At 39.3% G+C, this 14,903-nt stretch overlaps 1 protein-coding gene across 1 annotated transcript; it reads left to right on the forward strand.

Moving 5' to 3' along the window:
- The first annotated feature begins 746 nt into the window (after positions 1–746).
- Positions 747–3,987, forward strand: LOC149165322 (sugar transport protein MST4-like). Its single transcript, XM_089432287.1, has 4 exons — positions 747–988; positions 1,616–1,935; positions 2,386–3,012; positions 3,128–3,987. Exons 1-4 carry the CDS (start codon positions 850–852, stop codon positions 3,626–3,628), a joined length of 1,587 nt encoding a protein of 528 aa, XP_089288413.1. The 5' UTR covers positions 747–849; the 3' UTR covers positions 3,629–3,987.
- The last annotated feature ends 10,916 nt before the right edge of the window (positions 3,988–14,903 follow it).

Consider the following 14,903-nt stretch of genomic DNA (forward strand, 5'->3'; position numbering starts at 1 on the left):
TTCTAACAAACTCAGTCAAATTCTTTCAAACAGATAAAATATTATAACTAATTTGGTCAATTCCGTAGAGCTATACTGACAATTCAAAGCTTCACTAAAATAAAATAAAATAACAGACATTATACTATTTAAATATTATATCCACATTATATGATAAGGATATAATATATTATATCCGCATAAGACAAAAAAACACAAGCATCACATCCACACCTGGCAGATCCAGAGGTTCCAGCAATGAATGCTGATGGAGATATGAATTTCGCTGAGTTGGATTCGCGGTCTCCGCGTTGACTGTAGTTTTTCGTTTTCTTACATCATATCTCTATCATCTTTCATCCACGTGGCAGAAACTATTGGAAATTCGAGAACTACAGCATCGACCGTGAGTGTTAGTAATTGTTTTATTACATAAATTCACATCCCACGTCACTGCCCTCTCCCGGCGGTGGACAAGAAAGCAAGGGCCAAATGGACAGGGTTAAAATCTAATTACCATGGTAAACCTAAGATACCACGTGTCAATGTAACGTGTAGATGGTATTTAATGAGCAAGAGTATGTATATACGTGTCCAATGTTCCGGATAAGACCTTGGCGCGTGCTGCCAAGGACAACGTGATCAGACGTGGACTGCATGGTTCCGAGGATGCTGACTCGGAATATTTTTGCAATCTTTGACTGCCGGAACCATTTCATCACAATAAATTCGAAGCCGGGGAGCCATTTGCAATTGCGGAGGCCATTTGTGTCCATAGGCAGACGTTGTAGGAGAATCGGTTTGTCATTTGTTTGCATTTGTTTCAGGATTTTGTGGAGTGTTTTAGGTGCAGAGGATATAGCAGAAAGAATGGCTGGCGGGGGATTTACAGCCCCAGTGGGGTCTGGAAATGTAGACTTCGAGGCGCGAATAACAGCTTATGTTATCATAACTTGTATCATGGCCGCCAGCGGCGGGCTGATGTTTGGCTACGATATTGGAATTTCAGGTAAGCACTGGAAGCTTTAATGTCTGTTGGCTGCTGGCTCAGTGTGCGCATAGATTTCACTATTTCAGTTCTTTAACTGTTTCTAAAGAAAAATTTGACTGTTTTGTGAAGAAATCTGAAAATTTGACGGTTTTGTGTATTTTCAACCATTATTGCATTATACTGCTTTCCTCCGCTTTGTTGAAGGCCCGAATTTTTCGTTCCAATTTGTTCTCGTTGTCTTGTAACTTACACAAAGAAAGAAATGGGAGAACTGTTCTCTCTCATTGATTTCTTGTGCAACTCATCAAGGTTCGATAAGAATTCTCTAAGAACGTCATTTTCTTGTTCGAACAGAAAACAATATATTATTTTATGGATTTTCAATGTGGAGTCGATTCAAAATTTTCATTAGTGACATTCACACAATCCATACGAATGATGATGTTTTCATATTGTTGTGTAAACTGAATAACTTAAATGCATTTTAAGAGTTCCATGAGTCGCTCTTTAATCTGATCTGAAGGTCTTCGGCTCTTCATACATTTGGGGAAAGTTAGTGGGAATAGTCTCCTTTCGATCATGAAAAGATTTAGCTTCTTAAATTAATTTACATCCAAGATCTGACGTCTGATTGTCTTGATGCAGGCGGAGTGACTGGCATGGACGATTTTCTTGGCAAATTCTTCCCCGCCGTAGCGCGCAAGGAACACGAGGCGAAGCAAAGTACATACTGCAAGTACGACAATCAAGGATTACAGCTCTTTACATCATCTCTGTATCTAGCCGGTCTTGTAGCCACATTCTTTGCGTCGTATACTACTCGAAGATTTGGCCGGAGACCGACAATGCTTATTGCCGGCCTATTCTTTCTTGCCGGAGTCGCCTTCAATGCGGCAGCGCAGGATCTTCTTATGCTCATTATCGGAAGATTATTACTCGGATGTGGAGTCGGATTCGCTAATCAGGTCTGAAAACACAGATGATTTATATTCCTCATAAGCCGGAATCTTTGATTTAGTACTGAGCTTCAAATAATTAACAGAGGAATCAGGCAAAAATAGCCTTTAATAGCTGACTTCATTATGTGAAATTATTGCATTTATTGCATATTATTTTCTATATAACGAGAGTACAGATCCGTAAATTTCCTGACACGCATTTGATATGGCAAACTTTGCTTCCATTTGAATTCTTTGAGTTTTCTTTTAAAACGTAATGAGATAGCTTGCATTACAACATATTCTCTTATATTTGTGAGGTATATTGGTTCTAATTTTATTGCAAATTTCTTAGCTACATTATGCTCTGCCTGCCTTCATTTTGGGCTAAATCTTAGACAGCATTGTTTTTTTCTTCAAGTTTAGCTATTGGAACACTGATGTGATGAAAGGGCATTTGCTTTTCTGTAACTGTAGGCGGTTCCTCTTTTCCTTTCAGAGATAGCACCGACAAGAATTCGAGGGGGTCTAAATATCCTCTTCCAGTTGAATATTACAATAGGCATTCTGTGCGCAAATTTAGTGAACTATTTTACAGCTAAGATCAAACCATGGGGATGGAGGCTTTCATTGGGCTTGGCAGGTATCCCTGCAATTCTTCTATCTGTGGGATCTGTATGTTTAGTAGAGACACCTAACAGTCTGATTGAAAGAGGACACCTGGAAGAGGGCAAAAATGTGTTGAGAAAAATCAGGGGAACCAACAATGTGGATGCAGAGTTCGATGAACTAGTTCAAGCTAGTAAAATAGCCGCGGAAGTTAAGCATCCATTTCGAAACCTGATGAAGCGCAGGAATAGACCTCAGCTTGTCATAACCATATTTCTGCAGATCTTCCAGCAGTTGACTGGTATCAATGCCATTATGTTCTATGCTCCCGTGCTCTTCCAGACCCTGGGATTCAAGAGCGATGCTTCTCTTTACTCTGCAGTTATTACTGGCGCAGTCAATGTCATATCCACTATTGTTTCCATCTACTCGGTGGACAAACTTGGTCGAAGAGTGCTTCTTCTGGAAGCAGGAATACAGATGTTCATTTCACAGGTTATCCCCATTTGCTCTTTTCCTTCATTTCGATTTCATTGCTTTGTTTACAGGCAGCTAATTCATTTCGAATGGTGAAACATAATAGTGATCATTGTGAATATGAAAATTGCAGGTGATTATTGGAATCCTTTTGGCCACGGGATTGAAGGACGGGGAGCAGCTTTCTCAAGTGACGGCCATTGTGATAGTGTTGATGGTGTGCGTTTTCGTGTCAGCATTTGCATGGTCATGGGGACCTCTCGGATGGTTGATTCCCAGCGAAACGTTTCCCCTGGAAACAAGATCCGCTGGACAGAGCGTGACGGTGTGCGTGAATCTGCTCTTCACATTTGGTGTTGCACAGGCGTTTCTGTCAATGCTTTGCAATTTCAAATACGGCATCTTCTTCTTCTTTGCTTGTTGGGTGTTCATTATGTCCCTCTTTGTGCTCTTTCTCCTTCCGGAGACGAAGAATGTGCCGATAGAAGAAATGATGGACAGAGTGTGGAAAAAGCATTGGCTGTGGAAAAGCTTTGTGACAGATGCCGACCTCATTGATGATGACGAAGATGTGAATTCCAAACAAGAAAATGGAAGAGCCGGTGGCCACACCTACCATAATTCCCAGTTGTGATTTCTTCTTCCTCGATCCCAGTCAGCAGCAGATGGCCATGGCAATAATAATGATAACGGTATTACTTCTGCTATGCTGTCCAATTTGCCTGTAACAATTTAAATTCTATGAAGAAACGCACCAACACCAATGGCGCCAATCAAACAACTGAGTAGCTTGAAATCGGTAAATACTTTCGCCCTTCCAGAGGGTTACATCATTGTTTATTTCCTCTCTCCTCTGACCCCTCATTTCCACGGAAAAATAAAATGGCTCCGTGTAACACAGGGGATTATCTGGCAACTTATATAAGTGGCCACATAATTTATCATTGGTTTACTATAATAATATACAGGTTCAAATTTTCAGTTGCAGACCAACACATGGATTTTTGTGTGAAAATGTGAAGGTAACTCTGGATCTTGTTTGTAAAGAGATAGATGTTCCGTGACAGAAGTAAAGGTGTGTTAGCAGCAATTCACATGTTCCTCCAGATTAGACGGACGATTATTGAAGGTTACAATCACATGAACATTGATAATTGTTATTTGAAATTCAAATCATAATACGAATTTAATTTAAATAATGCATAACCATTTAATCGATATATTATAATTCAGATTATTGAAGGTTACCATCACAAAACATTATAATGGTTATTTGAAATTCAAATCATAATATGAATTTAATTTAAATAATGCATATACAGTTTGAGTGGGTTTAATGGTTACCAGTATGTGTTTCTCTTAAGAGGTTACAGGTTCAAAACCGGAAGAGGGTAGAGTATGTATGCCTTCGTAGACTTAGCAGTGAAATGTCGCAAAGGAAATACCGTAAGGCATAAATTCGAGCTGCACATAGCAATTGTACCAGATGTTGCAAATAAATTCGAGAAAAATCTTGACAAAAGATCACTGAATATAAAAATTAATAAAAAAAATGTCATTCAAATCTAGAAAATAAAGACAAATCACTTACATAATGTCAAATTTACAAATTCTATAACATTTCCACCATAGTGCCTCTCAATCTTCAAAGATGCTATTTCAAGTTCAAATAGGAAATATTTGATAAAAAAGATGCTCTTTTTCAATATTGAACTATACCACTTTCTCTTAAGGTGATTGAATTTTTCCTTTGCTTGTACTTCTTAAAATATTTTGGGAATTTGGATTGGTTTGTGACATAGGAGGTTTATTCAAAGTTTTTTCCCAATGCTTCAAGCAAATAATTTTCAATTTTTGCTTCACATTGTTCAATCTAAAAGTTATGAGCCTACACCATGCTGCATGGGGATCCATCTTGGCTAAGACAAGGGAGTCAACTGTACGAAGCTACTTTGGAATTTTATTATATGTTGGTTCTAATGCTTGGCAACACCCACACCAGGGTGGGTATATCTACCAAGAACAAAAATTTGTCAAACAAAGAAATATAGATTGACTTGCACAAAGCCATATGAAAGTCCCTTGTGATTTTTAAGGATGCCAAACCTGGATTACCAATATGAATAACACAAGCAACTTCAATTGCAATACAATAAAAATCTAGAAGTTTGAGTGACAAATCATCAAAAGTATCCTAACCTCAATTACAATAAAACAAAGAGCTAAAACTTTTGAATGTTATGGATGAAAAATCAATGAAGAGTTTCAGACTATGTTAATTGTTTGATTGGTTGTTAATTACTTTTAGGATAGATTTACTATTGTGGAAAAAATATCATAAGTATCCATGTTATGATTCAAGAGAATGCCTAATATGTGTAGACCTGAAATGCTAATAAAATGGGAGATAGCCACAAGAGAACTTTTACTGAGTAGAGACCCCAAATGCTAATAATAGGGGTGATACCCACAAGAGAATGCTTATTATGCAGATACCCCAAACGCTAATGAAATAAACAAATCTTGCACATGAGCGAGTGCTTCTAGAAGAAATTATATGTATAGAAAACCAAAAAATAAATCATGATTAGACTTAAGGTGTTCAATCTATGTTGTATTTGCAACAATTGAGAAGTCGTGCAAGAGATAGTCATTCTAGATTTGTGTTCCAAACCCATGATCAACTAGACCTGTGAAACTCAATAGATGGTCTTCTTTTTATATGGACATTAATAATCAATGGTGTCTAGGTACAAGAGGGAGAAAAAGAATGCCCATTGTGAAGAAACCCTAAGAATGCCCATTCTGAAGAAAACCCAAGTGAAGTGGATGATTATAATAGAGATACTGCTTTTGGAGGCACTACAGTAGAAAAGTGTATTGCATGGAGTAGAAGTTGAGATTGGATGGTTGAAAAATGTAGATAAATGATTGGATGTGCTGTAATCCCTTGGTGATATAAGAGAAAAGTGACCATTGCACCAAAAACCAAGGAGGTGACGCAGAGAAGAGCAATACTAGAAGGATCCAAATTGCCATTCCACCAAAAAATCCACATACCAGCATAAATCAGGCGGCAACAAATGATAATATGTTTTGTGGGTCAGTTAGTATGGGGAGCAATGGTACATAATAGCAAACATTGTAGCAGAAGGGTATGTCTGCCCCATTGGAAGTACAAGCAGGTCAACAACGTCCCAGCCGAGTATCCCAAAAGCCAAGCAACAAAACAAATGCAAACCACCGACCATTGCAGAGTTCTCTCGTCTCTAACTTGCATGCCACTGTTATTTACTGTTTCAGAATTGATTTCAGTGTGCTCTCCCTCTCCCTCCATATCTTACGAGAAGAAATTTATGAAATCCTCAGTGTGCTCTCCCTCTCCCTCCATATCTTACGAGAAGAAATTTATGAAATCCTCCTTTCAAACTGCAAGTGATATTGACGAGAATATGTTTTGGTTCAGAATATAAATCTCCAATTAATTACTTGAAGGTGAGATTCTCATGATAACAAATGAGTCGCCAGTTCTCCATCCAAACTGAAACTGTTATTTTAATTTTTGTTTAGCTATTGGGCTTTCTCCTTCCAAATTGTTATTTTAATTTCTGTTTGTTGGTAGGGTCGCCATCTCCAACAAAACTCTTATTTTAGTTTTATCATGATTCTCTGATTAGATAATAATAAAGAGAATTATCATTGATACATGTATATATATTTAGACTATTCCATCTTAACTAATATTTTTATTTTCATTTCTTAGACAAATATCTTTCAATTTTTGATATCTAATCCACTATTTTATATCAAATAAAAATAAATTTTAAATCAATTACAATAGATTAACTCATTACAACAGCTTATGACATGCCAATTTCAAGCAGAAAAACAATGTAAACACTTATACAAAATATGAATTTTAAGTGAATTACAACAGATTAACTCATTACAACAGCTTATGACATGCCAATTTCAAGCAGAAAAACAGCGTAAACACTTATACAAAATATGAAGGAGAGAAATGAAGGATAGCCATGTACTTATCATACCTTATTGACTGCTTTGAAACTTGTAATAAAGTACAAAGACAAAATATGGAAATACCAGACTACAGAAAATCTTCCAGGTCAGCAAGTAAAAGATACCAGGCCAAGATAGCACATTAACTCAACTACAACAGCCTATGTCTTTCCAACTGTAAAGAGCAATAGCGTAAGAACATAAGCAAGTGATAGAAAGGAAAAAAGGAGAAATAACAGTCTACCATCAACTTAAAAAGTTTGATCTAGAAGCAAACTTTAATATACATCTTTTCTTTTGAAAAGGAAATCCTTAAAAATCCAGTGCCCATATAAGACAAAATTAGGTAACTCTATTGAGTGGTTCTATGGCTCCTTATTGAAGAAATGAATTAGGTTGCATGAGTATACAAGTTTGAGTTCATGTGTGTGTATTGCAACATTTTTCCAAGTTACGGTAGAGCACACTCATTCATAAGAAATGAATAGTACTACAAACGATTAAATGCTTAAGAAAAATCATGGGTAATACTGGAATTGAAGGAAGCCACCGATTCGAGACCAAAGCACAAGACAATCTCTCTATCTTTCTTTCTATACACTTACTCAAATAGTACTTGGGAACTCCATTGATAATTTGTACCTTCCATGTTAAAATTTCTGCATTTTTATGCGTTATCTCCTCAACATAATCATGTCAACCAACATTCAACTTTTAGTAGGCCCTCTAGACATTGTTGGATATCTACCACATACTAAACAATGCAATTGATTTTTACTGTCAAACATGACATGGCGTTCTTTGTCACGAAATTTCTGTTTGTAGGAATAAATTCCTAAAAACATGGGAGATTTTTAAAAAGAAATGTTCTAAACAACAAGCTGAAGCATCCTTTGATAAAATGTCTGGAACTCGCAGATATAGCAAATTCATCTGCCAAAGAACTTAAACAAAATTAGAGATGTGGGATGAAGAAGTAGCCAACTATAAAACTTAGTTTACAAATGAACCGAAACAAATTTGGGGAAGTAGATAGAAACAACCGGCCAACGATGAAAGTATGTAATTAAAAATTTTGTAAAGATGAGTGCTTGAGATCAAACGCAGAGAAGTTTTCAAAGGAAGAATAAACATCATGGAATTTAAGGTGAGTTTATGAAGTTATTTTCAAAATCCTGAATATTTAAAAGTTCAAAAAAAAAGCAGACCAGTCTAAGTGACCATCATTACATTGCATAATATTTCATTAACTTTATCAATAAAATCAAATGTCCAAGAATAGGCGAAAAAAAGAGAATAACAATAACTAGAGATAAAGAAAGTACATAGTCCTCGTGAATCAAAAATTAAAATGCTAACCTGCAACTGGGTCAATATGTGGAAAGGTCTAATGATTGAAGAAGGCCCAGATCTTGAATTTCCGTTTTGTCTTGTTCTTCAAGCTCTAGTTCTAGTCTCGGCCCTTCTTTACCTTTTCCTTGTTCTTCCTCAAGTTTACCTCTGTTAAAATCTTCATTCTCACCCTGCAGTTTTTCTTTCTATTTCCGCTCCATAGCCCTTCTTTGCCTTCTAGCGATTTCTTCCTCGATCCTCCTGTTCTCCTCATCCTCCTCTTCATTTCCTGCTTCTGAAGGCCCTTTCTCCTCCTTCAAAGTGAATAAGTGGATATTTTTCACAGACAAGGAAAACCTATCTCCAATATGGAGGAATGAGCTTTGGCCCATTTTCAAAAATTCCAAAGAGGATTTATGTTCAAGCTCACCAGAACGAAGTATGCAAATAGGGTTTGGCCCAAAAACCTCAACATAAACCCTGTTAAAACCCCCCTCTACATCAGCAGTATCATTCTCCTTTCGCAATTCAATTAAAACTTGGCGACGAGAAACAATTGGGCCTGTGGAGGCCATAAGTGGACCTCTCCCCAACTCTTTTCTACAGCCTTCTTCCAACATTATCAGAGAGCCATCCTCTCCCTGCAGCTCCATAATGGTTGTTATGGAGTATTTATGATCAAACTACACTACTTCTACTTGGCATCTCGAATGATTATAGTACCGTACAAACTTTGGAGTTTTTTGGGGTCATAATCTAGCCAACATATTATTATATCACCTGTGCATGACAAGGAAAACAAGGGCATTTGCATTGCTGTGTTGCGAAGGTTATGTAGAATTCTTGGTCCCTTGTTTCGACACCTGCAATTTAAAATTTAGACCAAGTCGCATGAAGTCATGCTTAGAATATTGGTAGCCTAAAATTCAGTCTAAGCGCTATATTTTCATTTCCTACAAACTACCATACCTCAAAAGCAGGGAAGGCAACCCAGAAGAACATACAAGGTGATATGTACATAATCGATTACATAAAACAAAGCCACAACACATGTAGTGTAATCATCTGGAAGCTTCATAGAAGCACTGAACAAGACATACATATACATGTCTTGCGAGAACAATCAAGAGCCTGCAAAATACAATAATTTCATAATCAAATTCAATCAAAATTTGTTACCCCAACAGACCAGAGGACTGCAAAAAACATAAAAAGAAACTTACCAGTACGCTTATCGAGAGAAAGCATGACAGTCTTGCCATCCTCTGCCACCTTGACATTTTCATCCCCAAACAAGGACGTATACGCTTCCTCGAACTGAAGGCTTGCAAAATTTTTAGTCACAAGCTTCCCGACCAATCTTGACCGAGAACTCCCAACTGCAGTTTGTGAGAAAAGCCCATAGACCCAAATACACACCAGAGCCACTGCCAACATTATTTTAATTTCTCCAATACTTCAACCCACAACCCAACAACAATCTTTCAAAGAATGGTAGTCGCAAAGCATCTAGTTTAAAAAAGAAGTCTGCGAACCGTTACATGTAACCAATGCATACCACTCCGCAACTAATTTGTAACTATTCAGCAACGAATTTGTAACAATTTTGATCTAACGGTTGAAATTTTTGCAATCGTCTAACATATAATCGTATGGCGCACAAGGATGACAAGTGGGCAATGTGGGGAGTTGATTTCAGAGGGGAATGCCTTACGGCGTAAATATATTTGATACGAACTAATAGATTATCATAAAACAATTAAAAGTGTTTTTAAGTGTGATATAACACATGAATGTAATTTGAGCATGGTAGAGAAACTGAATGTTTGGTTTGCTTTATAAAATTTTATTTATTTAATCTAACTATCTCAATTCAAAACTATGGAAGTGCTTGCGCTCTACTGCCTGAGTTGACCTACTGCTTCGCTCCTTGTAGCCTTGGTGTCACGACCACTGGTTTGCTTTATAAAATTTTATTTATTTAACCTAACTATCTCAATTCAAAACTATGGAAGTGCTTGCGCTCTAGTGTCTGAGTTGACCTGTTGCTTCACTCCTTGAAGCCTTGGTGTCACAACCACGAGTTGAGCACGCTCATATGCGACGAGTGATGGTGGAGATGAACTTCCTTTAAAGGCAATGAGCCGAGTTTGTGACGACGAGCAGGTGTGTTCAATTAAATGCACCCCGTCGAGTGTGCGAAAGCGATTTGTGTGAGGATGAGTTGCGATGGTGCGACAAGATACTTGGAGAGTCAAAAAACCAAGAATGGAAAATTCAAAAAAGTATGGGAGAGCACATGCGACGAGTTTATAGAGGTGTCGAAAAGCTGACGAGTTGGCAAGCCAACATGCGGAGCGGATGAGATGGTGGGCCAACGCATCTTTTGGCAGTTTTATGGAAGATTTGTGTGGTTGGCCTGGGCATGCCAACCCACCTTGACTTTTGGAGGTCACATATATATAGGCATCGACTTGATGGAGGAAAGGGGCATCGAATTCAAGCAAGTTCAAGTGAGAAGAAATACTTGAGCGAGCAAGGAAGGGAAAGTTGCAGACGAACCGCGGGCTGCAATACTGAGCCAAGGTGAACGAGTTTGCAAGTTTAGGGTGGCAGTTCTGGGTGGACGAGCCATAGGTGGGTGCTCCTGCCCGACGGACGAGTCACAGGTGGTGCTCCTACCCAACTTGATAGGTGAGCTGTAGTGGGCGCTCTTACCCGACCCGGCGAACGAAGTGCGGAGGACGAACCCAACGATGTGGGCACTCCTTCCCAGCGACAAGTTGCGGAGGATAACCCGAGGGTGGGTGCCTCTGCCCGTGGAAAAAGTGCGGAAGGGAGACCCGACGGAGTGTGTGCTCCTGCCCAACGGTGAACTGCGTAGGACGACACAGTGTGGGCGCTCCTACCCGAGACGAGTTGTAGAGGGCGACATGATAGGTGGGTGCTCCTGCCCAATGACGAGCTGTGGAGGGCGATACAAGGGTGGGTACCTATGCCTGAACGAGCTGCACGACATGACAAAATGTGGTCGCTGATGAATGAAAGGGTGACTCGACCCGGTAAAGTGGGAAACCTGACCGTGTGAGGTGGGAGACTCGACACGAGCATGCCGAGTTGCTGAAATTTAGCAAGTTTGCTAAGGTGAATTTTGGGGTTCTTAGTAAAGGCTGTACTTGTAAAAAATACTTGTAAAGATTGTATTATTATTATTGGGCAGACTCTAATCTAGGAGTTGCCCCTCCCATTAAAATAAAGTTATACGTTGTGCATATTGATAAAAGATGATGATGTAAATGTTATTCCACTGTGCAAAATGATGAATGCTTATTAGAATTGCAGAAAAATAACTAAGTTTTGAATGTTAGGCGTAGCCCGTACTCATTAGTATTGGTGAAAAGAAAGTGGGCAACGGTACCGCACCTGCCTATGTGCAGTTGAAAGACCACTACCAAGATAGGGGCGTGATAGTTGGTATCAGAGGGAATCGAGAAGTGAGAGAGATACCACTGCACTTCATGACAGTTGGTATCAGAGACTTGATTTGCGGAAGTGAAGTAGATATCTCTTGGTAACAAGTATTAGACTTTTCGCGGGGCTTTGGAAAGTTCAATAGGGACAAATGAAGGGTCAAGTTGAACAAATAGGAGAATTTTATGGTCTCAACAATATCACAAAGGAAGTTGATGGCAGATCAAGCGAAAGAACCTCAAGTTATGATGGGGAAATCTAGCAGGGATGCCGAAACAAGTTTCATGGATAGAGTAGTGGATAAAATGGAGGAATTAGCTTTTGAGTAGCATCGATAAAGGCTGAATATGCCGAACATCGGGATATGACAACAAGTGTCAAGGAAGAGCACACAAAGTTGAAGGAAGATTTTTAATACCTCAAAATACGATACGAGTATACAGAATGGATGTATGTGCAAACAAAGAAAGAAGTTAAGGACATTGGAGCTGCAAGGGATCAACGTTTGGCAGAAATCTCGAAGTTGCAAAAGGAACTTGACAATGCTCAAAATGAGATAGTTATTTTGAAGAAAGAAATTGGGCAAGGTTCTATTGGAGGAGTTGTCCATGTGAAGGTCAAAGAACCCGAATCTTATGATGGGATGAGGAGTGCAAAATCTCTTGGAAATTTATTATGGAATATGGAGAAATACATGGAACATTTGGGTATGCCTGATGATGAGGCCAAAGTGAAGGTATCTGCTCAATTCTTGACGAAAGATGCTAAGATGTGGTAGCGAAGAAAGATGGACTACATTGTCAATGGTCAAGCAATAAAGATCTCTTTTTGGGACGACATGAAGAAAGCTTTGCAAACTCATTTTAGCCCACAAGATGAGACTTGGGATGCAAGGACAAAGATAAAATATATGAAGCAAATAGGAAGCCTACAAGCATATCAACGAGAGTTCTCAAGTGCGATCTTGGAGTTACTTGATATGGAGGAGAAAGACAAGGTACTCAATTTCATCATAGGATTGAAACCTTGGGCACGTAATGAAGTGAAGAGGCAGAAGATCAAGACACTAGAGGAAGCATTTGCGGTGGTTGATCACTTGGTAGAACATTATGATGAGGGAACCAAAGAACGAAAGAAGAAGACAAATAAGCCGAAAGAGAAGTCTACCAAAGAAGAGCCTTTGAGATTAAATGACAAGTTGAAGATGAAGAAGCATCTGAAGTATTGGATTTGTGAAGAACCACATATGGTGAAGAATTGTCCTTCAAGACTGAAAGTGGCAGTAATAGCACAAGTCGATACGAAGAAGAAGAAAGAAGAAACTTTCATTAGAGTGATGCAAATTTTGGGAGCTGCAATGGCTACGGAAGCAGTCTCACGATGAGATCCTAAAAGGAACAAGTTGGAATATGTGGAGATGAAGATTGGGAAAGGCACTATTCTCACAATGGTGGATAATGGTGCAACTCATAACTTCATGAGTGAAGATACTGCGAGGAAGATTGGGATGAATTTTATACCAGTTCAAGCACAGTTGAGAGCAATGAATTCTCCACCAAATTCAGTGATCGGTGTAGCTAAGAAAGTTAATGTGAGCATAGGTGAATGGACTGGGAAAGTCGATTTCACGATTGTGCATATAAATGACTATGAAGTTTTATTGGGTATGGAATTTATGAAGCAGTTTGAAGCTATAATAGGTCCACGCATGAAGAAGTTGTACATTTATGATGGGTGTGAGGAAGAACCTATTGGTATACCGACCGTAGGGACTATGGAAGTCAAGTGTAAATTGACAACGATGAATGTGGATGAAGTGAAACGAGATGAAAAGGTCTATAAGAGGTTTTCTTACACATAGGAAAAACTTATGGAGCAATCACAGTTGACTAGAGTGTTGTTTGATAGTATCTTGGATCTATCAAGCATACTAGAGGCAATGGATAAAGATGATGATGCTAGACCTGATGACCTAATGGAAATTCGGGAAGCATACTTGCAGAGATTCAAGGAGGAAGATCTAGACAGGTGGATCAAGCTGATAACTGAGGAAGAGGGAGATCCTTCAGCCTCCACTTCCTCCCTCTCTTCTTAGATTGACATGGGGATGAGGCTCATTGTTAGCTGCTCATGACAGTGAGTCTCCAATGCTTTGAGCAGACGTATGGGGTGAGATGAACACGATTGGCAGCATTGTGTAGAGATGAGTCATGATGATGTAGGAGCATGCATTCTTGTGGAGGCGATGTATAGTTAGATTATCTACCCAACTAGTCATCAACATGAGGGGTACCAACACATGATTTTCATGCAGATTTTGGCGTATCGATGGCACGAGGCAGGTCAGAAGTGGACACATCTAGATACCCATATATATGGATTTGTAGTCTTAGTGATGGTGGTTGCTGAGATGATGTTGTTGAGGACGACAACTATTTAAAGTAGGGGAGTATGTCACGACCACGAGCTGAGGATGATCATGTGCGACGAGTGATGGTGGAGACGAAGTTCAGTTAAAGGCGACGAGCCGAGTTTGCAACGACAAGCGGGTGTGTTCGGTTAAACGCGCCTTGGCAAGTTGTGCAACGATGAGTTGCAACAGTGCGACAAGCTACTTGGAGAGTCAAAAAACTGAGAATGGAAAAATCGGTTAAGTATGGGAGAGCACGTGCGACAAGTTTATAGAGGTGTTAAAAAATAAACGAGTTGGCAGGCCGACGTACAGAGCGAACAAGTTGGTGGGCCGACACATCTTTTGGTAGTTTTATGGAAGATTTGTGTGGTCAGCCTGGCAAGCCGACCCACCTTGACTCTTGGAAGTCGCAGATATATATGTGACGACTTGATGAAGGAAAGGGGCATCAAATTCAAGTAAGTTCAAGTGAGAAGAAGTACTTGGGTGAGCAAGGAAAAGAGCGAACAAAGAAGGTAAAAGTGCAGACGCACCAAGGGTCGCAATACCGAGCCAAGGTGAACGAGTTTGTAGGTTTTGGGTGGTTGTTATGGGTGGACGAGCCGCAGGTGGGCGTTCCTTTCTAGTGGACGAGCCGCAAGTGAGCACTCCTATCCTACCTGATAGGCGAGCT

Source organism: Pinus tabuliformis, chromosome 5_1 (genome assembly GCF_031772625.1).
Source record: "Pinus tabuliformis cultivar Carrire ecotype Pingquan chromosome 5_1, CPIR1, whole genome shotgun sequence".
NCBI lineage: Eukaryota > Viridiplantae > Streptophyta > Pinopsida > Pinales > Pinaceae > Pinus > Pinus tabuliformis.